The 23,091-nt window shown below is 38.0% G+C and overlaps 3 protein-coding genes and 1 long non-coding RNA gene across 5 annotated transcripts in view; 2 read left to right on the top strand and 2 right to left on the bottom strand.

Annotated features, from left to right (window-relative positions):
• LOC134813368 (uncharacterized) overlaps positions 1 to 23,091 on the bottom strand; it is a 359,978-nt gene that overhangs the window by 247,208 nt on the left and 89,679 nt on the right. The gene's annotated exons all lie outside the window — the stretch shown is intronic.
• The window catches only part of LOC134813488 (uncharacterized), an 87,447-nt gene that overhangs the window by 121 nt on the left and 64,235 nt on the right, over positions 1 to 23,091 (top strand). The gene's annotated exons all lie outside the window — the stretch shown is intronic.
• Positions 1,412 to 3,475, bottom strand: LOC134813364 (uncharacterized). Its single transcript, XR_010160004.1, has 3 exons — positions 3,403 to 3,475; positions 2,307 to 2,458; positions 1,412 to 1,719 (listed from the first exon to the last, which is right to left on the bottom strand). It is a non-coding gene; the product is annotated as an uncharacterized LOC134813364 (long non-coding RNA).
• Positions 9,150 to 22,541, top strand: LOC134813485 (MMS19 nucleotide excision repair protein homolog). Of its 2 annotated transcripts, XR_010160022.1 has the most exons (23): positions 9,150 to 9,228; positions 9,966 to 10,041; positions 11,027 to 11,287; positions 11,539 to 12,497; positions 12,650 to 12,744; positions 13,464 to 13,636; positions 13,906 to 13,963; positions 14,192 to 14,320; positions 14,774 to 14,970; positions 15,116 to 15,255; positions 15,389 to 15,573; positions 17,795 to 17,972; positions 18,144 to 18,250; positions 18,456 to 18,625; positions 18,801 to 18,953; positions 19,194 to 19,310; positions 19,477 to 19,599; positions 19,781 to 19,953; positions 20,209 to 20,290; positions 20,478 to 20,633; positions 20,798 to 20,888; positions 21,178 to 21,982; positions 22,060 to 22,407. XR_010160022.1 is itself a non-coding variant. In XM_063821292.1 (19 exons), the coding sequence occupies exons 1-19, from the start codon at positions 12,325 to 12,327 to the stop codon at positions 21,609 to 21,611; spliced, it is 2,934 nt and encodes a 977-aa protein (XP_063677362.1). In that variant the 5' UTR covers positions 12,303 to 12,324; the 3' UTR covers positions 21,612 to 22,541. The 2 variants fall into 2 exon arrangements, 1 of the variants encoding a protein (XP_063677362.1); XM_063821292.1 differs by lacking the exons at positions 9,150 to 9,228; positions 9,966 to 10,041; positions 11,027 to 11,287 and having other exon boundaries at positions 12,303 to 12,497; positions 21,178 to 22,541.

The raw sequence follows: 23,091 nt of genomic DNA, 5'->3' as shown, positions 1-23,091 counted from the left end.
AATTTTACACAGAATACATTACAACAATGCGACTCATAAATAATACTCCAATCCGGATTTTACATGATATCAACATCGTTATATCTTCGGATGAAGATGAGCCTGAAATTTAATCAATCCTTCAAGTCTCGATTTTTAACAGTCGTGCCATCCTCAGTGAACTTGTAAAATGGTAATCAAATAAAAATTCAGTAAAAACAGTGAAATACACCGATCTAAACTACTTTTATAATACAGGGTGGGCCAAAAGTCAGTGTGCAAACGTTCGGTCTTATACCTCCGCCGTGTTTTATATTTGAGGGTTGTTGCTTTGCAGATGGTTTACTGTACCTACTGGTTCGAGGATTCCGTCACCAAAATTTGAAAATTCGAATATTTTAGACCACGCCCATTCAATATTAAAACACTTATATTGTTCTCCCCGAACATGCTAGATGTCTAATTTTTTCAGAGACGGTAGATTATTAAATGTTGCATATGATCTGAAAATATGAGGCAAAACGGATTAGAAATGACGAAGTTATCAAGCATTTTCTGTATCTCGTTAACAAAATTGACTGGGTGATTATGTGACACCGCGACACGACACCTTAATTGGGCAGCCTTCACGATTCCCATAATGTTTAACGGGGTGGTTAACGGGGTCACCTAATCACGTGATTAGGTAAACCAATCACCTGATCACACGTAATGAATAACCTCGTTAAGGTTCATATCTCGGTCATCTGAGAAGCTAGAACTCTCATTTTTTCAGGGCAAACGTAATTTAAATGGCCAAACACAATTCAATAAAATCTGGCTCGATCCGACTATCCAAACTATCAAATAAATGCGAAAATGAACCTTCTTTTGAAAAAAATGAACACAAATATGTTTCGATTTGACAAATTTCTCGAACCAGTGGTGGTAGTAAGTCATACCAGAACAAATTATTTTAATTGGGCACTCAGTGACTGAGCTATTAAGGCCAACGTTTGCCACTCCTGCGCGCAGTGTTGTGACCTCCCTTCGTCGTAATTAGCTCGTATTCAGATTGAACAATTTTGAAGTCAAATAAATGTGGTTTCTTTTAGACTTAAATAAACAATATGGATGTAGTCCGAAAGTAATTTGTCTACTAAATAACATTTTGAAATTATGAACAAAATTGGTGAAAATTTGCCGTAGATGTGGCCAAAAAACTACGCGCAGAACTAAATATTTCTTCATTAACGCGTGAAAATTTTTGAGTTTAACATTGAATATTTTAGCTTGGTTATTGTAATACTTAATTTTCAAGTCTCTATCCGATAACTAAATATTTTATCTTTACGACAGTATAAAATTTGTTTGTATATTTGCTAAATTAAAAAAACAGTAGGAATAGAAGCGTCGAAGGTCTTGCGCTTATTTCAGTCCCAAAATATATCCTAATCATAAACTTCATAAAACCCACTGAAAATGATGTCTACAGGCATATTTATCCCGTACACCTTCCTAAATCATTTAGCAAGGGTTCAGAGCCAGTTTTTAAAATTAGCTTTCGAATATCATTGTCAAGACATAAAACTATAAATAAATGAGTGCCTTTTTCTCTTCCGTCTCAACAATTTCTCTTTCATTTTAACACTATACATTAGTAAAAGCAATCAGCGATCTTTATTAATCATTGAAGGAGTAGAGTAATTGGTCCTCGTCAATGTTTAGTGTCTGATTACAGTTTCGGTCCGACCTCCACAACTGAAAAGATATGGGGGTATTATCAGTTATGTAAATGGACAAATTATATTTGCATCATAAAACTATGAAAAGATTGAAACTAATGTTTTTTAAGGCTCGCCTTTTCGTTTAACTTTAAGCAATCAAATAGTCAGTGCATGCACAGTAAAGAACAGTTGAAGGCACCGGGAATGTTTCAAATATAACCTATGTCTACTATCAAGTATCAGACCACACACCCCATTATGCACTACAATGTACAATGGCAATTAAAATGTGTTCCCGCAATTTTAAAATGCGCGCATCTTGCGCCGTGACCATGACGGTCACAGCGCATGCTGGTGAACGGAGGTTATAGGCTGGTGAACGAGTTATTGGGACAAAATTGGAACATTTTGGAACATTGGTTACATCGGTTGTGGACATGCAGTGATCCCCAAACTTGGTTTGAGTGGTCCTAGGACCAATCTAAACGCTTTCCGGCCAGTTTTAAACCGTTCTGAGCACTTTTAGTTTTAGGAGATTCTTAATTTTTGTTCATTTTCGTGCATTCCATGAACCTGGGTAATTTTCATGCTCATTGGAAATTAGAAGGTAAAATAACTCACATAACAGTGCTCCCGACAAGTTTCACGGATATAGTGATTGAGTTTCTAGTCACCTAGCCTCTTGGCCTGAAAGATTTCTTGTTCGCCAGGGTGACTGCTTGAACGTCAACTTCAACCTCTCCCACTGCATCGAATCGAGGTAGAGTTGTTAACTGAAATATTACATTCAGTCTAGCGGCCAAATTTCATTGATTTCAGAGGGTGTGGCACGTCACTCTCTCCTTTTAGTTTTAATTATTGTTGCCATAAAGCGAGAACACTTTATACTAGGAACTCCAAAGTTGACAGACACATTAAATTTGGTATAACAATTCAAGTGATTCCCAAAATTTCAAGTTGATTACACAATTTAGCCAAGTTATGAACCATTTAAGGGCTGCACGACAAAGGGGAACCCCAATTATTTATATTAGGGAGTCAAATTATATCACCAATTAGTGCCGTATAATTAATGATGTGATCATCCATCCAGTTGTTTGACATGTGCCCGGATGAAGGATATGAAAAGTAGAATGGTATGAAGAGAACAGTGGAAGTGGAGGCGTCGAAGAAAGTCTGAGTCTAGGGGGAGAGGTGATTCCAAACGTAGCGGAAAAGCCAATCAAGTTCCTGGGTCGGTGGATTAGAGCAGAGGCAGCACACCATGATGACATGATAAGGGCGATTTAACCGCAAGTCAGGTCAGGGAGAGTTTGGAGACCAGACAAGGAACTAGATTGTGCTGAGAGGGACTTAGTCTGTGAAGAGGTGAGAGGAATGGTCCAGCCGTACAGCAGGGCAGGGATTGGTTTTGGAGAATGGAAGAAACCGTGGAAGAAGATGGACATGAGCTGGCACACACTCACAGGTTTTATGCTCAGTGCGACTTATGGTACTGTGGTCACACCAAATTGATTTTTTCAAATAATCCAAATACAGGCAGCGATTTAGTCAACTTAAGTTTTTCATTTATTTAATTGAACATTAAAAATGTATCCTTCATAGAATTTTGCATTTTTCATTATCTCGAGGGTATAAAATTGTCAATTGAGAAACACGTCATAAATCTAAACAAATAAGTTCATTAAAATAGCTATCAATCAGTAAATGAACGAACCTGTACATCTAGATGATGTAGGTCCACCACTTGTAACTTGTCAAACCGGTTGTTGTACAGCTTCCTGCTCAGCCTGAAAACACATTTCTGTTACCATGACAACGTTACCATTACAAGTTACCCGTGATGGGGAGTGTCATGAGGTTACGTGACTGATAAAGTTAATACACCTCCTCCCCACTAATAGTGCACTCACCTGGAAATGAGGTAGTAGAGTCTCCAAAAAGTGAGGACCAGCGTCATGTCAGTAACTTTTAAAAAAGCCCCCTATCATAATATTTTAGTTTCTCATGCACGATTAAAAAATAGTAGTTCATCTTGGGGATGTTAATTCGAGTTGAACCCAACTTACACCAGATAAGATATGACTAAATTACCTGGCAGACTTAACAGCCGAACTTATAGACCACAAAGTCTTGAGGGGAGAGGTCGTTAAGATCAACAGGTATTAGCTCAGCATCAGAATCGTGTTCAGAGTTCAATTTTGAGATATACCCTCCTGAGGGTGAAAGTTTGGTTACCAAGTGAGATGACACAGTCAGTTACTTAGATACCGTGGTTACTAAATGACGGCAAATCAGTTGCTTAGACTTAGTGACTCTAGGGACGGAATTGTATGATAATTGCCAGAATTATGTTAAATATGAAATAAGTCCTAAGACAAACATTTTTACATATGTTTTGACACACGTTTTCTCTGCGTAATTTCCACACTAGAGGGGGGGGGGTATAAAGCATGTCATCAAATTCTAATTATACATTTCACATTCAATATTCACGCATGTACACAGACAATTAATTGGCACGTGTTTTGTTAACGATTTCTAATAAAATTCAAGTTGCCCTGCTGGTGTGGCTAAATGTTAAAGTGAGTCGGCGATTGGTACAGTATAAATGGAAAAGACAACTACTTTTTATATTAATTATATAATGATTTATTTTATTAGGTTACTTATTAATTTATTCGAGAAATAATCTGGAAGTATTATCGGCATATTTTCACACATATATGACTACGAGCACATACACAGCTCAGTGGCCAATAAGCTGTACACAGCAGGGTTTTAGCGTAATAATCGATATTTTAGAATGTTCTAGTTTAAGTGTAGAATAGCCATAAGAGCTGAGTGTAAGATTAGGTAGGATTAGTGTATAGCTTTTGGATGGTTTTGCGGAGTAAGACACGCGTTAGTCGGGTGCATTAGTTAGCAATGTGTGGCCAATTGCAACAGCTTATTCTACTGATAGAATATATCGACCAATGGCAGCAGTTTTAATTAAGATAACGCTAAAAAAGGTTGCTAAATTACGCAAGAAATGCAAGCATTATTTTAATCGTTACATTTTCAATTCGTTACAGTATACTTTTCCATTCAAAAATGAAGCATTCCTCCCTTATTGGAGAGCCACTGGAGTTACCTCAAACGATTCCTTCGACTAGGAGAGTGCTACTATTATAGTAGGGTATTTATAAAACACATTATTTGGCCGTTTTAAATCCTGAAATGAGTGCCAAGAGTCAGTTTTGTGGATTATATTGTTGGCTTTAAAAAGTGTAAACAGTAGGGTATTTATAAAACACATAATTACTGAACACGTGTCGAGATTTACACCCCTCGGGAAACGTGAGCACACACTTAAAACGTGAAAAATCAATAATCAAGTAATCACACGTTTCCTTGCCCCTTCCCTTGTCTGAAAAGTGAAAACTATCCCCTCCCCTTTCACCAAACGTGTGTCTAATCACGAGCAATTTAAATCTAACACGTAAAAACAAGTAACACATAAATGCGAGTACAGTGGCAGTCAACTACATGAGTGGTAGTCAACTGATAGTGCGGAGAAACACGGCACACACGTTAGGCCAGGAATGTTCCGCGCCGTATAAGGAATAATTCACTGGGTGTACAAATAAACAATGTAGTTGGGCCGTGAACTGGTGGTATTTTTTACACAACTTGTTTTAGTGGGCTTGTCAAGTCCTGTGCTCGATTATAGGAGTATAGAAGTGAGGCGGAACACCATAGTATGAAGAAACAGGCACTTTTAGAGTCCATATTATCACTTTTCACGCTCAGTGCTTCAGACTTTAAAGTAAAATTGGCACTTTCCATTTTAACTTCGGCTAATTGATCCCTTACCAATATAAGATAAGTTGTAAATGTAAGTATGAATTGTGGGTCAAATAAGACAGTAGTTTTTATGTTCTTAGGTGACTTTTTAATCTATAATTCCCGGCCAAATTCCCGGCCAAAAACTCAAAATTGGCCGGGGCCGGGAATAAACACCTCCCCCGGCGCCGGGAATCCGTCGGTCCTGCTTACAGCACAGTAAACAGAGCCAAAGTTGTTACTTGTCAAATGCTAAAATAGAATCTCTAGAATACAAATAAATTCATTCGATCAACATCGACAATGACGTCACAACGACGGTAACGTCACGAAGCTCACTTGAAGTGTTTGCTGCTGTCTGAGTTTATCGGCGCCCAGCTTGTTCGCCAGTCTCTGTACTTCTTCAGCGTGCTGATTCAACAGCTCTTTAGGAGATGCTTCTTGGTCTTTCAGCGCTTTTATGTTTTAGCTTCACCTGAAATAATCGAGAGGTAATATTGTCTTCTTTCTCTGATAACAAACAAAATAATAAACAAACAAATAAGCAAAGTTTTGTCTGTTTTCAAGCTCAAAAGTAATAGTTTAATATAACAAGACTGACTGGCTAAGCATGTTGATCTAGTAACACTAACACGACTCACGAGCCCTTTAAAGCTTGTATTGCTGGGGCTCCATTAATCGAAGCTTCCTAGTCGCATTCTTAATTCCGAATAAAACCGAAACCAAATATGAAATAACAGATATTTACAATAAATACCAATTAATTACTTACCGGTTTGTAAAAGTTGTCCGACTTTAAAATCTATAATCAAAACCCTATTATCTGTTATTGTGTATCGTTAATTGCATTATATAATACAGCAAGGCTGATTACTGCTGACACATTATCAAACAACTAAGAGCAAAAATATGGATGATAGAATAACGCGAGTGGCAAGGCAACATTAACAGGGCGCAATTAATGTGTGAACAGTGAACGCACGAGGTGTAAAGATCAAAGTGCTCCTTCATCAATTATGTTCACTCTTAGACGGATTTGACACGCGAAATTGCGCGGCAAATATGCGCGGCGTGTAAAACTTTTGTAAACCTTTCGGACAAGGGTTAAATTATTTTTCTACTGTCAACACAGCCCAAGTTATACGTGTTTTAATATCAAAAAATGTCCAATTTTTTTGTATCATTTTTAACTAATATCTTTTTCAAATCGCTGCCACATCAAAATTATTTTACGAAAGTACATTAAATTTTCACAGAAAGCAAGCTTAATCGTTTTAGAACTAAATTAAAAAAGAATTTAATGTAAAAATGTTAAAACTTTAAAATTATCAATGGAATAAATTGCCAACGTCCAAATATGTGTGAAATACGACGAAGAGCGGTCACGACACTGCGCGCAGCAGTGTTTGCACACTGACTTTTGGCCCACCCTGTACCTTCAGGGCTTGATTCACGATGTCAATCCTTCATAGCTCGGCGAGGCCCAGTGGTGCATCTCGCCGATCTACGGAATATGGTTGCGAGAATATGCGCGGCGCGGCCCAGTAGTGCATCGCGCTACAACCTCAGGGCCTTTTCACAAAAAATTAATTGAGGCGAGTGATTTAGAGAAAACGGTTCAAATTAGCTGCTTTTGTTGCTCCAAAAGCCGCGCATCATTAAACATAGCACAATAATTATTGACCATTGTTAATGTAATAATACGTCCGTGCGCGGCTTGAGCCGCGCCGTATAACAATTGATGCGTATAAGGGCTGGAGTACGCGTGTTTACAAATAAATGAATTGTTGCATTATAATAATATATAAAGTTGACAATATATTATAATGATCTAATAGTAAATTTTACAAAGCTGGCTTTGGACTTAGGTAAAATTATAATTTTTTTTAATTTTAAAAACCACGGATAATTTTAAATTTACGTTGTCGTATATAACTATAATCAAGTTAATCCTGTTTTCAAGAATGCACGGCTATGGCGGCCAGTTATTGATTTATACATAAAATTGAATTTTAAATAGAAATGTGAATATATTAAAATTTAAAACTTTCAAAACGGATGCTTATAAATATTATTATATTATGATTGTAAAATAAAGGATAAAATTTTAAATTTGTTTCACTAAAAATTTGTTTCACTAATGATCTGGCCCGGCGCGCGCTACTTCGTAGCACTTGCCATCGGGCAAGAAGAAAGCGGCGCGCGCTACTTCGAAGAAATTTAGACGAGTAACATCCGTCAAGGTAAGTGGTTGAATTTAGGGGAATTTAGTGAGACAGGGTCAGTTTCTCTATTGTCTTAGAAAAATTTCTACTTTACAGTAGGCAATGCTGAGTGGCAGGAATGAGGGACCAAAACGCTTGGGGCTAACAATGGCCCATTTACAAACTACTTCAGACATGGCAATGATGTCATTTATGCTTAATTCGTCTGAAACTGACCCTACTGCACTTCTAATATTCTATAAAAATCTCTTCTAAAATAGGTATAAAGATGCATAGCACAAAACACACAAACAAAAATGTTTATAATCCATATATATATAAATAAATTTCTATAGAACTTTCAAATTTCTATAAAACTGGTAAACCTATAATCTATATATAATATATTTATTCATTTTGCACCCAGAGAAAGATGTGATCACAGAGGTAGTATCGATATTATGTTCATGACAAGGTATGGGGCTGCTGCAAGTTATATTTTGCTAAGATATTACAGCTTTTGTAAGCTTAAGTAATCTAGGCAAGGTCAATTTTAAAGTTTTTGAATTTTGTCGAACACTGTTTAAGGCTAAGTTCCAGTCATTTGGTTCTCCTTCCTTTTGAGTGTGAGCGATGGTTATTTTTATGGATGATTTGAGGTGATTGGGCTTACAGGTGAATGTAGTTAGCATGAGATTTTGTCGTACTGTGTTCCAGATTGTCCCTGCTCTATATATGTAGCTGTCTGATGGTTTAGGTCAGTACATCAGTACATAGCATATAGCTAAAACAATGTGTGAGATATCGGCTCATGCTCAAATGGGAATAAAAAACTGCATACTGCATAGAGTTTGGGGGTTACAGAGAGAAGTGGAATTGTACCAGATATCGTTGTGGACATTTGCCCTTCCAATATAATACCATGACGATATGTTTGCAGCATACTGCACATAGATATAGTACGTTATAATATGTGACATTTGACCACTATTATCAAACGCCCAATGTATAATATTCCGGGTTTTTTGGAATCTCGAAAATAACGTTCTCCTTTTGAAAATCTAAACTAAGCACAATATAGCTACAAGCTGTTTGGGATGTTAAAAAACCACAACGATATGTCAATGGTAAAGCGGAAGATTGGATAGAGCACTGGAGCCTAAGATCTTAAAATCCTATGATCTAATATTTGGAATGTAATTCTATTCAATGTTTATCATATTTTGATATAATTAGTGTGTCCTTTGAGAAAGTAAAGCTTGACAATGCAAGGTGTACCCGGGAATGTGGCCGGGCGCTTATAACAGAGCCACCCATCAAATCAGGACTTTACCCATCACATGTGGTAGTGGCAGCATCAACTAAAATAGTTGCTTTTAATATTTGTTCAGGGCTCAAGATTAATCACTCAATAAAATATCCTGATGTCAGCAATTATTTGCAGCTTTATGTAAATATGAATCATGTAAAGAGAGTTCATGGAATGTTCCACAGATCTATTACAACAACAGGTTTGTTAATTTATTTTATCTTTAACGTGAGAAAATCAAATCAATCTCTACTATAATTCAAAGAATTATTTCTGATGTACGACCGCCCACGTGCAAATTAGATGAAAAATAGGAAGTTGCATAGTAACCATGGTAATGGTGTTGAAACGCGCACATGCACGTGCAATGATTGTTTTAACGTCATTTTGATCAGTTTTGTGGTAATTACGTTGGGTTTAAATTGTTTACATTTAAATCGGCTGTATCTTCTGTTCGGATGAATATTTCTGTATGTGATTTATTTCAAATAATACTACTAGCTTCCTCCCTCACTCCCTGTTACCACGGGCTTTCTAGTTTTGTTATAAAACCAAATCGTTCTTATTGCTAACTATCTATTTAATGAAGAATTTTAACTTGTCTTGTGAGATTAGATTAGATTAAGATTAAGAATAATGACATAAACATCATCACTAGTTTTAAACATTCTTTCTGATTTCCTCATTATCAGAACTGTGAACATTTCACAGCCTTCGTCATTAAAAAACAAACAAATTCTATAACTAACATAATTGTCATAATTTATTTACATATAAAAAAGTTTAAAAAGTTAAAAACCGTTAATTTAAAAAATAAATAAATAAAAACAAATTCATGAGATATTTATTCCCTTTCTCTTGGCAGAGAGATTTTTTTAGATGCTTTTCCAAAACAAATTTGAATTTGAACTAATTAATCTTAATTAATAAATCTTTCAGCACTGTGTTTGAAGAAACCACAAGTGGCAGCTTTGGCTAGGAAAGCACCCCGAACTTGTGATCCTGATTTCACTAGGTTGATATTGAATATTTTACAGTGTAATTATGATATAATATAGCAGTAAAACTTGAATAAGCTATAACAAAAGATCCATTTCCCAGGTCAAGAATTATGCGAGACTGTGAGTTAGGCTTATCGCACAAAATAAATAACTAGAAATAAAATAATTATAATACAGGTGCAGTGTATGGTGTATTTTATCAGGTGTTTATATTGTAAAAACTTCAACGTTACGCGCACGAGAATTTGTGCAAGATCTGTGTGATATTCTTTAATCTCATACGCAGGCTCATGGTCAAGTGATACTGGCCGTGAGCCTACGGTGTGCTTTTTCAGCATCATAGATTTCATTCCTATCGAGTAGGTGACCTAGTGGTTAGAGCATCAGGGTTCGAATCCCAGTGTCACCTAGTCTAGGGAGTAGCTAAGGATCCATTGAATCTATGCGATCTCCTTGTCTGTTGTCTAAGACTAGACGACGGGTATCCGCAGTGGCATAAATTTAAAAGGTGGCTAGGAATACAGTCTGGAAAGGAAAAAATAAGGCTATATATTTTTGTAACGGCTATAAATGTTTCGGCTGCTTCGGGGCCGGATGACGATTTTATTATGTCTCATCCTCAATTCCATACCACACTGTATCGTACTTTGCTAATTATATTACCGAGGTATCATTAGTTACACATAATTGCCAAAAAAGTGGGAAGAAAATTATATTCAACCTAGCCTCGAACACGCAATCTTCATAACTAGATTCTGCGAGCTAACCAGCTATTACTGCAATTGAAGTTTCATAATTCCTCTCCAGAGGGAAATGAGATTGGCCCTGAGTTCTTCAGTTGGCGCAAGACATGTGGGGGCAGTGGGTGGGGGGCTGGGAATCGCACTTTCAATTGCCCAAAATCCAGTCTCATTGCATTTTCTCAGGAATCTTGGTAAGGGATCCATTGATCTGTCTTGAAATGATAACAACGAATAATGAGCTTATTTTCTTCAACAGATGCAGAGGGGCATCTCCTTTAGAAGGGGAAGAAGATCCAATCCTAGGACCTGATGAAGATTATCCAGATTGGTTGTGGGAAATTGCTGATACCTACAACATGCCCATTGACGAGCATCTTCAGAAGCCAGATCATAATCTGTTTACCAAGATAAATGACTTTAGAATGAACATGAACAACAGGGTCATGAAGCTGAGACACAAACACCCAGACTTATACAGTCAGTTGAAGTTCCCAACGGAGGACGAAATTATTGACGAGTAAGTAACTCCGGAAGGTAGATCTACATTCTACATTGAACAACTTGAAACCTTTTCTTTGAGTTTTTATCACACTAATAACGTGTTGATTTATTAAGCAAGGTGGTTGTTTTATATTGTAATATTCTAAACTGTTTCTCACTTATTATCCTCTGTACTGCTTTGATGATTATCAGTTTAAAACTTTTGTGTCATGTACAACGAAAAGAATTGAGTCAACGAAAAGTGTGTTGAGTGACCAAATATCACAGGATAAGAGAAGTGGAAGCAAGACGGAGGCCAAATCTGGCAGAAGGCCAGGCTTTTGCTTTGGATTTGAGGGAAAAAGCTGCAACTGAGATTGGAGGCAGTAAAGGTGGCTTGAAACCAGAGCGCATGGAGGAGGATGCATTGAATTAGATCTGTGGAAAAGAAGAAAGTGTGAGCAATAATACTGTAAATAATGCAGTGAGTAACAAGATTTGCCAGTGCAATAGAAGAATGGAACAACAGAAACTTGCGATTATTAAAGTTTAAAGAAATAGAAACATCCCAGATTATAATATCATGTACCTAAATATAAGGATTTAGGACTTTCTATATATCCACTAACTATACTTACGTACTTCATAGATCATTAATTTATTATTTATGACATGATGGTATATTTATTGCTCTATAGTCGATACTACAGTATACAAACTATACATATATTGAAGTTTTATTCAGTATACTAACAAGCTGGTTTTACTATGAAAATCCTGAATTATCATGTCTTGTACATTAATGTAAATTGTACAAGCACTCAAGGTTCTTTAGTAGTGTCCATTCAAAAGTTCACTGTACTTAAGTGTGAATCAGAAACCCAAATCTTTTAGCTTAATTAACCCAAAGAATCCGAGTAAATCAGGGCTTAACTATTGGAATTACTGTTTTACATAAGATATTGAACGTTGTGGGTTTGAAAGGTTACATTATAATAACGTATACATAATACATATTACATATCATATACTTTATGTATAATGCTGTCTTATCTCTAGATAGATGTATAGAACATGGTTGAAATTTCGATTCAATCCAACTTAGATAAAATGACTGACGAAGAAGCAAAGATAAGATTTGAGCTGGCGTGCAATGACTACATCAGAGAACCGAATAAGGAAGCATTCGAATTTGTGGCTGAGAATGGTCACAGATTCTCAATACTGCAATTTGTTCAGCTGCTTCAGTGAGTGTACTGGTTTATAACATAATATAAAGCACATGAAATAGTTTACACTTTGGAGGCCTATTTGATGAACTTGGTAATTTAATTAAACAAAAAGGAAGACGCATAACTTAAAATACGTTCATTAATTGGTAACTCTTTCCCTCACCCAGGCAGCATATTACCTCTAAAGTTGATGATGTCCGACTTAATGCTATTACTTTGCTAGTGGACGTGTCCGTCAAGTCTAAACTTAACGATTCTGAAGGTTTGTTTAAAATTAAAATATCTCACCTATTGCCGTTATCGAACTTAACACAAATCTGAAGTAGTTAACAATTAAGCTCTGATAACAATATCTCACCCTTTAAATAGCTATCAGATTTATAATGAATATTGCTCCTAATAATACTATTAACACTGCACCATATTCTCACAACACACAATTCCCAGTGGTAGTTCTAATAAACTGCACCATATTCTCACAACACACAATTCCCAGTGGTAGTTCTAATAAACTGCACCATATTCTCACACAATTCCCAGTGGTAGTTCTAATAAACTGCACCATATTCTCACAACACACAATTCCCAGTGGTAGTTCTAATAAACTGCACCATATTCTCACAACACACAATTCCCAGTGGTAGTTCTAATAAACTGCACCATATTCTCACAACACACAATTCCCAGTGGTAGTTCTAATAAACTGCACCATATTCTCACAACACACAATTCCCAGTGGTAGTTCTAATAAACTGCACCATATTCTCACAACACACAATTCCCAGTGGTAGTTCTAATAAACTGCACCATATTCTCACAACACACAATTCCCAGTGGTAGTTCTAATAAACTGCACCATATTCTCACAACACACAATTCCCAGTGGTAGTTCTAATAAACTGCACCATATTCTCACAACACACAATTCCCAGTGGTAGTTCTAATAAACTACACCATATTCTCACAACACACAATTCCCAGTGGTAGTTCTAATAAAGTATCTGTGCGGGAGACTCTCAGAGAAGTACAGCATAGTTCCCAAGATACTGTCAGGACTGACAGGCTACGTGAAGGAGAGAGAAGTGGACTCTAGCACTGCTTGTTTGATAGCTAAAGAGTTAGCTCAGTCGGTTGATGTTCAGGCACTACATCAGGTGGGACAGGGTTGTAGCGAATGGTTTATTCTAGAGGGGACTGTACTTCAGATAATTATCATCATTCATTGTTTGATATTGTTCTTGTCCAAGAAAATGGCCAATCCTTTCAGTGTTTTCCCGAGAAATCTGAGTGGTAAATTTCTAAACCTCCAAAATGAGCCGATTGAAATCATTAACAATCCCTGGTTTATGAACGCCTTAAAATGTTATTGAATATTCTAAAATCTTAACACTTTATTCCGTATGTTTATAATGAACATTCCCAGGACACAAGACACAAGGCATACACCCTCGTATACTCCCTATTACACTGCAACTTACTCAGTAAGAACAAGTAGTAATAGTATTAGGTATCTATACTGTAACATAATTCAAACTTATTAACAGATATAATATCCAATACTGAATTCTAATAGCTCTGTTCGTTACCGCAAGAATGGAGAACAGTTCGTAATAATTTAACCAACATTTTTCTCCATTCATGATTCATCCCATAAGTACTCCCCAGACGAACTCCCCCCTCCCATGTGTATTTATTTGTGTTTGTTTCAGGTTTACTGGAAGGAATGAACAATGAGTTTGTTGTGAGTTACATTAATCTGATCGATGGAGAGCAGGACCCGCGGAATCTGATGCTGATATTTAACATGACAGTAATTGTACTTCAACACTTCAACCTTGGTAATATTTGTTATCTTTATAATTTACTTACTTTTATACTTTGATAAATGCTAAAAACTTGAAAGTTTTGGCGTAATGAAGAAAAAAGGCGGAATTTTGCAGCAAAATACATGGCACAACAAATTGCACTATATTCTGAAATTCTGATAATTTCAGTCAAAACCGCGAAATTTCAGTCAAGGGGACGGCAGAAAAGCTTCTCTTTAAAAATATTCCAAAACCTCTTTTTATATTGTGATGATTTTCCGTTTATCAAAGCTTTCTTAGGGAATAGAACTTTGAGTACCTCAATCGTGTCTTGTGCCATCCTCAGTGACCTTGTAAGATCATGGTCATTGAAGAAAAATTCAGTCAAAACAGCAAAATTTGGGTCGCCGAAAGCTGAAATTCTAATATGTCCTACTGTTAGCTATATACTATTATTCTATCAATAACTTGGTGATTTACTATCAGATAATATTGAAGAAACACTATTTGACGTTATATCCTGTTACTACCCTATTGATTTCACCCCACCGGATGACGCTGATGTAAAAGTCAGTCCAGAAGACCTGAGAGGCAGACTTAACAACTGCTTTAAAGCTAACAACAAACTGGCTAAACACGCTATCCCCTTCTTACTGGATAAGTTTACCAGCTCTGTTATGCAGGTTTGTGTTTTTTAGGTAAACAAACAGACTTTGAACAATATATTGTTCAAGGGAATCCTACTCAGGAGTCTTCCTTTTTAATTGTTTAGGGTACTTAGTGCTTACTTAAGTTATTATATTACATATTACATATACATTATCTCAGACCAGAATTCAGAGTTGTGAAACGTTGAAGTTATGTATAACGTCGTATGGTATCGGATGTACTGAAGAACACCTAATTCTTATTTGGAACGATGTGAAACAGGAAATATTTGGAGGAGTTAATAGAGACTTACGTGAAAGGTAAAAAACCTCTTTTTAAAACATTTTATATTATGGAGGAGTAGTGTTTTTCTTACTAACAAATAGATTCGCTAATCTAGATAAGAAAACCAAGACAAGAATGTTCTCGATGTAACCCCGGTTTTTCTATCAGGTGTCTAGAAGTAATATCCTCGCTGTTTTGGGTGCTGACTATTCCTAATGTGAAGAACAAATCTTTAGATCCGTCTCAGTTCATGGGTGTGGTGTTTGATTACTGCAAAGAGAAACTTAGTTACAGTGAAATTAAGTATCTCCGACCTACAGCGTGTATTCTTACTGCTATCGTTAAGAGTTCAGGTAACTTTTAATTTACTTTTTTTGATTCTTAATTTTTGTGGGACAGTGTGGCAATATTATAGGAATTTTCTGGAAAATAATTTTTATGGAAGCCGCGTAAACAACATTTTGGCGAAAGTGATTTTTACCCACGTGATTTTAGCGCGCGCGTATGTGGATAGATTGTGACCATGCTTGATCCATGCAGTAATGATTTCAGTTTCTAACTCTTTTAGAACATTTGAATATAATTTGAAACATTACAGAAATGTTGTACAAATCGCTCAAACACACACACTCGGTTTTAATTCGGTAAAATTCCATTCGAAAATTAAATGATTCTCAAAATGTAGGTGTCTAATGAAAATATGATACTGTGTGACAAAGTTAAGTATGTCGTAGTGAAATAGAGTTAACTGTCGATAAATTCATGTGAGGTACTATCGAAGTTCAAAATGTTGTGATGGGTGACATGATAATGACTGATAAGAAAAAGTTTTCATGTCAACTGTGCCAAATCCATAACAGTGTGATGACTGTCAAAGTGTCTACCACTAGGTACTTGGACGAACAAGTGTACCCGAGGTGTTCTGAGAGAATAAGGGGACAGGCTCGGGAACACGAGCGCGCGCTAGCCGCTAGGGCAAAAAAGTGAAATGCACAGTAAGCAAGTTAAAAAACGGAAAATTAAAATGCCGTTTGGGCCAAATGCAGTGAGCCAGTAAGGTACGGTTGTAGGAGCAAGTGGCTCTGAATACTAAAACTGATTAGGCTGATGCTGAAAATGAAGACTGAAAGAGGGGAAGCAAAGGGGAGGGACAGGATGCAGGGGGACAAGAAAAAAAGAAACAAGAGTGGAGACAAACCACCTGCTGAGGTCTGGCTAAAATCAGAATGCAGTGAGCGGCCCATGTAACATAATCGTCCGTGGCAGTCTACCCCGTACGCAGACTACGGTCCAAGATTTCAGGCGCCAGAATACACCTTTTGGTGCAGAGCTGGTCACGACCAGGGTCCTCTCGGATACCCCGTCTCGGAGGTCGGGCCAATGGAGCGATCCATTGCTGTACTGACAACCATTGTAACCCTATCACTCTGAAGGCCCCACAGTTCCTACATGGACGCACGGCCGGAAGCCCATGTAGGGACGGAAAGTCCCAAGAGTCGCTCATAGCATCCGTCACAGATCCAAAGCAAGAGGAGAAGGAGAAGGAAGGAAAGGAAGAACGAGAAAAGCAAAAAAGAGCTGAAGGACTACTTTCCATCTTCATCACGAAGGCTGTCTTTGTGCTTGAGGTTCAGACTGTACATTTCTCTGATGGTTGAGCATGAAAGTCTAATCAAGTTCACATCCTGCTCGTTAAGGTTACCGTAAAGATCTTGGGAGAGAGTGTTGACAATGTTGGTCAGTCCGTTGTCATTGCTGTTTCCCAAGCTTTCACTAGCTCTGGTAAACTTGTCTCTGATAGCCTTCCCTTGTGGGCAGGAAGTGAGAAAGTGTGTTTCATCCTCTATGATCCCGGTTGATCCTTTCAGTTCACAAAAGGTGCAAGTTCTGCTCTCTAGAGGTGTGTTTTCGTATCTCCCAATTTCTATGCTGAGTCTGTGAGAACTGCACCTTATTTGAGCTGTTGATCTTCTGTCATCGAGAGTTCTTGCATAATCTAGGTAAGGCTCCCATGCAAAGACTGTTTTGACGTCCTTGTAGAAAGTGAGTTTCCTGCTCTCGTTAATCTTTGATCTCCAGGAGTCTGTAAACAGCTTTTGAAAGTTATTAACCAGCTCGTCTGGACTGCAAGCGTCTGCAAACGCAGTTGCATTGAGTAAAAGCGAAGAGTTCCTTGCATATGTTCTAGGATCAATGTTGTTGAAGCACTTGATGATGTTTTCTATTCCAGAGTACCACGAAAGATGCAAGTTTACTTGCTCAGTCATAGCAGCCTTCACCAGTTGAGACGATGGAAGACACATTATCCTTTTGAAGTATTTGACACTTAGTTTTAATACTTCGATCAGTAGTGGGTACGAACCTGTCTCACCCCATGCAGTTGCATTGGTAGCCCGTCTGTTTATCCCAAGGAGGAACTTCAGGTGACGTAGGTGAACCTGCTCGATTTGTTGCTTTGCCATGTGGGTCATTGAGTTGTTCGAGTTTTTGTATGTTACATCCCAATGGTTTAGTTGATAATAACCGATTTCTCCTCTGAGTCTTTTCACTACCTAATGAAGGATGTATTCTCAGGAGCAGGAAGCGGTTTGGTAGCAGAGCATTGCCTGGATTGGTTTACAGACCGATTTCTAGAGCACACAGAAGCCAATGTGAAGCAGATAATATTAGATGAAATGGTAACTTTACTGGGAGATATGCAGTGTGAACCTGCTAGAGCCACAGCCGCTGTTAACCACTTTCAGTGGAAAAAGTAGGTTCGAGGATTAACCTTTTCATTAATATCTAGTCATTGAAAAAATGTATCTTCATTTTTACTATAACCAAACGGGTTACTCTTCTTTAAACCATATTGGAAGTCAGGTAACCGGGCCAATAATAACTTCTAACCTGTTACCATAGTAATCCTCTAATCTCCCTGCAGATTAGAAGGTATGTTTCTGGGTGTTATCTCTGATAAGCAGTCTCGAGAGTTATGCAGTTCTGGGCTATTTGCTATCAGTCAACTTCTCAACATTTACCATGCAACAGGTACTGTTAATTACTGAACTAATTCACTTAGCTACTAAGTCGTTGGGTGAATGCTGTCTTGGTGAGTATGTTTAGTTTCCAGACTGCAGTGGACAACTTGTTATATTCAAAACAAAGAACAGATAGAAATTTATTGAAACGGTTATCTTTATTTCGCAGCAGATATCTCATGATTGATATTAGATTTAACATGTGATGATTTCAGATAAGCACAAAGAAGAGGACCCATCTCTGAACATAGAATTAGTAGTTCTAGGAGTGTACGAGCTCTTATCAAGTTCAAATGATGAGGACGGGTTACAAATACTAACTGTTATCAGCAGAGAGTATCCTGACCTGGTTAACAAACTATTGCTGGATAAGCTACTGAGTCAGGTGATTAGAATATTAATTTAATGGTGAAAACGGCGAAAATGGCGTTTTCACCATTTTTCCAAGACATCGCAAAATATTGGCAATTATAGCTCAGGTTTAGCTCTATCAGTATGTAAAGCACGACTCTACCCGTATCAGATAATTACAGTTGCGGTTACACTGATTAACATAACAGGTAGATGAAGGAGACAGTTCAGCGAGGAGGATGTTGTCGCGATTGTTGGTGGGGAGGCTGCTAGTTCAACACTCTCCCAGACTAGTAAACCTGCTGATTGAGCGGGGACACGTTGAGATCATATCCCTCTTCACTGTTGCTTTATCTTATCAGGTTAATGCTGGGGTTGTGAGAATAGCTGTCTAATTCCAGTCTAAATATATCCGTATTTAGACTTGAAAATTTATCTGCACTATATTAAAAAATCAGGACACATTCCACAGGAAATGTATCATATCAGGAGACAGTGAAACTAGCGGGCTGCGATGAATGGGAACTTGCATGGCATCATTAAATATATTGACAACATTAAATATTAAATACACTTCCTCTAAAAATATATATGCATTTCAGGAGTCCAGTGAAGTGATAACGTTTTGTCAGCAGTTTATATTCAACCAACTACTCAACTACCTCATCCAACTCTCTATACAAGAACAGGACATTGAAAAGGCTGTTCTTCTATTTCAGGTAGGATAGTAGTTTATTTTATACTCTTAGATGGTAGTCTGTGCTATGTGTTGCTGTTATCTATATTGTCGTCTTTTAAAAACACTTTTCAAAGAGTTAAAGGTTTACCTAGTTGTATCGCAACTTATCTGTTATCTCGTTAAATTGACTAATTTCCACTTCTCAGGAGTTCACAGTAGCCCTGTACAAAAACAGATCACCTCGCCCTGTGGATATGACTGTGTTTACACAGACCTTCACAAGTAGTGCTGTATTCCAGCCCTTCTCTAGCTCCTCTTCACACCACCAGGTTACTATCTCTACTTTAGGTTACAAGCTGGCTACTAGGTTACTTACTGGTTACTAGCTGGCTACTAGGTTACTATCTCTACTTTAGGTTACTAGCTGGCTACCAGGTTACTAACTGGTTACTTACTGGTTACTAAGTTACTATCTAGTTATTAGGTTACTAAAAAACCCCTCTTCCTCAGACAATGCTGACAGCTATCTACTCTGCTGTTCTAATGTACGGATCACTTGACTCCACCTTTGATCCGCTGATGACTCCCCTAGATCTGGAACATGTACTGAAGTTAGCTTGTGTGTCTACTGATCCTCTTACTGTACAGTCCTTAGCTGCTGTAATTGGCCTCATGATCAACAGGTTTGTAGCGGAATGTTAATATTAGGGGGGGGGGGGGGGGGGGGGGTCAACCTCATTTTACCTCATGAGGCCAGCCAAAAAAGGCAAAACTGGGATGAGGTAAAATGAGGTAAAATGAGGTTGACCCCCCCCCATATTAAAGAAGTATCCCTGTAAATCAACCAACCTATTTTCTCCGGTAAATCAATCAAAATAAAGTTTGAGATTGTCACATTTAGATTAAATCAGCTGTAAAGTGTAAACCTGTCCTTTCAGAATGGACGAAGGACGACATTTAGAGGAATTGAAGACTCGTGTGTTTGCAGAACTGGACTCATGTGATCTGACTAATAACAAAGTAAGTGTTAAATCAACAACCGTTATTATATAAACTGTGAAGTTACTAGGTTACTAGCTGGTTACTAGCTGGTTACTAACTGGTTACTAGGTTGCTAGGTTACTAGCTGGTTACTTACTGGTTACTAACTGGTTACTAGGTTGCTAGGTTACTGAGTTACTAAGGAACATTACTCCCCACTCCGCAGGTTTGGATCTGTATCAGAGTATGTCAGGGGCTAGTTTACCGGTGGGATTCTTCAGCTGAACGAGCTGTGAAACTATTTGTGGAATGTTTAACAAACAAACAAACGCACTCTCACACTGCCCACTTGACCTGGCATGTGTTGGAACCTATTTATCAGGTGTGTTCCTCGCAGTAAACACGTCACACAACTAGCTGCTAAATTAGCTGCTAAATTATCTGCTAAATTCAATATAGCCTAAATTGCTGCGTACCTCAGTTTTCCATTCACCTTTTGAAAAAAGTTTTAGAAAATGTATTTTAAACTTAGTGACTGGTTGTCAGGGTAACAGAATGGTGTTACACAAACAGAGGTTCCTGCTTACTCTTATCCCCCTGATAACTCCTTACATCAGTAATCCGGTCCTACTTTCTGGTATGTCGTTAATCCAAGTATTTCTTTGTAAAACTGTCGCCTGAAGTTTAGAAACAAAGATATAATTTTTAGCGCAGCGCGGCCCATACCAGTGCAGTAGTTCATCGTGCTACAAAATATAATTTGCGCTGACTCCCCTCAATTTTGTGATTTGCCGATAATCTAACTTGAATAACTGGAAAGGTAGAGGGAATTTCTTACTAAATTTAGTTAGGAGTAATCTGACCTAGCCCGTCTGACCCCTCACCTAACCCATCTGGCTCCTCATTTGACGTAACCTGAGTTGCAGGAGAGATATCGAGCTCCCTGGTGCGAGGTATTGGGACCCTGCTGCTGGCCCTCCCCCAGTCCCTGGTCAGTACCCACGGAGACACACTCTACCCCGTAATCCTCAACAACCTCTCCTCCTCCACCTGCGATACAGCTGCTCTCCATCTCGTACAATATCTTCTCACCAACACTCCCGGTATCATTATAATGCACTTAGATACCCTAGTTAAGCAGCTGTGCGCACTGAGCGCATCGTGCGCTGTGTCAGTGCGCTGTCGTGTGGAGGCAGTGAAGACGCTGCAGATGTGCACAACACAGCTGCATCATAAACACACACACGTACAGAGGGAGTATGTAATGAAACAGCTGAGGACAGTGCTGGGGGATAAGAAGAGGGTTGTAAGATTGGCGGGGGCTGAGACTCTTCAAAGCTGGGTCATGTTACAACCTTGATTACAAGCTGGTTACTAGGTTACTGGCTGGTTACTAGGTTACTGGCTGGTTACTAGGTTACTGGCTGGTTACTAGGATACTTGCTGGTTACTAGGTTACTGGCTGGTTACTAGGTTACTGGCTGGTTACTAGGTTACTGGCTGGTTACTAGGTTACTTGCTGGTTACTAGGTTACTGGCTGGTTACTAGGATACTGGCTGGTTACTAGGTTACTGGCTGGTTACTAGGATACTTGCTGGTTACTAGGTTACTGGCTGGTTACTAGGATACTTGCTGGTTACTAGGTTACTGGCTGGTTACTAGGTTACTGGCTGGTTACTAGGATACTGGCTGGTTACTAGGTTACTGGCTGGTCACTAGGTTACTTGCTGGTTACTAGGTTACTGGCTGGTTACTTGGTTACTTTATAGTATCTAGTTGTAACTTTGATAACCTCGTTTTCATCGAGCATCTACCTTGATAGTATGGAGTTGCAACCTTTATCTCTAAAGTGTTGACATCTTAAAGTTGCAAGCTCGATGTTATCTATCTTTTACTAGCAAGTGCGCTAGGTTTTTAGTTTTTACTTCTGGTGAATTTTTATCAGGGGTCAATTTATAAATTTATGATGACGCTGTTTGCGAAAACAAATGCCTTAAAATATTTTAGATACCAAAAACTTGTTTAACAAACACTACAAACGTTGTCGGCTTCATTTAAGCTTCTTAACATTTTTATTATCCTTTAAGTTCTACTGATTTTGTTTTATTGGAGATCTATGTGAACCTATTTGCTTATTTGATGAAACGATTCTATAACAAATTAGTATTATTTCACATTTAAAGTTTTAAAGTTTTAAAACCTCATCTGATTAAGATGTTATATATGATGCAATTGATTATTGATGTAACTTACTACAGTACAGTATTGAAAAGCCAATTTTGGTATTATATACATCTGGCATCATTTTATTGTTATGTTCTAGAAGATATTGATATAAATTGATATGTAAGATATGTATTTAAATATCTTTCAGATACATATACTAACAGTAACAACTCACTAGATCGTGAAATGGCCCCCAAAGTGACAGTACCGTTAGATTTTGGAATAGAGAACCTACACTGTGAGTTTCACGGTAACGTAGTCCTAAAGTTACAAGGAGGAGAGGAAAAGAGAGCAAACTCCCTGATCCTGTCTTACCACAGTTCAGTGTTTGTTCACCTGTTCCTGGAACTACACCAGACAGAGCTACAGATGGAGGACTTTGCGGGGGAGGCGGTGAAGAGGTTCCTGGGGGCCCTGTACAGCGGGGAGATCCTGCTGGAGAAACACTTGTTCAGAGATGTTAACAAGCTGTGTCACGTGTTCAAAGTAGAGTGGTTAGCAGGGAGGTGTGGGGACTACTTTACCAGCCTGGTGGGTGGGGTGAGTTCCTCCTCTGATTACCAGACTTTGTTGTTTTTGTTTGAGGAGGCCAGGTTTTGTAGCAGGCTTATGA

Source organism: Bolinopsis microptera, chromosome 3 (assembly GCF_026151205.1).
Source record: "Bolinopsis microptera isolate Bmic1 chromosome 3, MBARI_Bmic_1.0, whole genome shotgun sequence".
Lineage (NCBI taxonomy): Eukaryota > Metazoa > Ctenophora > Tentaculata > Lobata > Bolinopsidae > Bolinopsis > Bolinopsis microptera.
The sequence above is the reverse complement of the archived record's forward strand: the minus strand, read 5'-3'. Positions and strand labels throughout refer to the sequence as shown.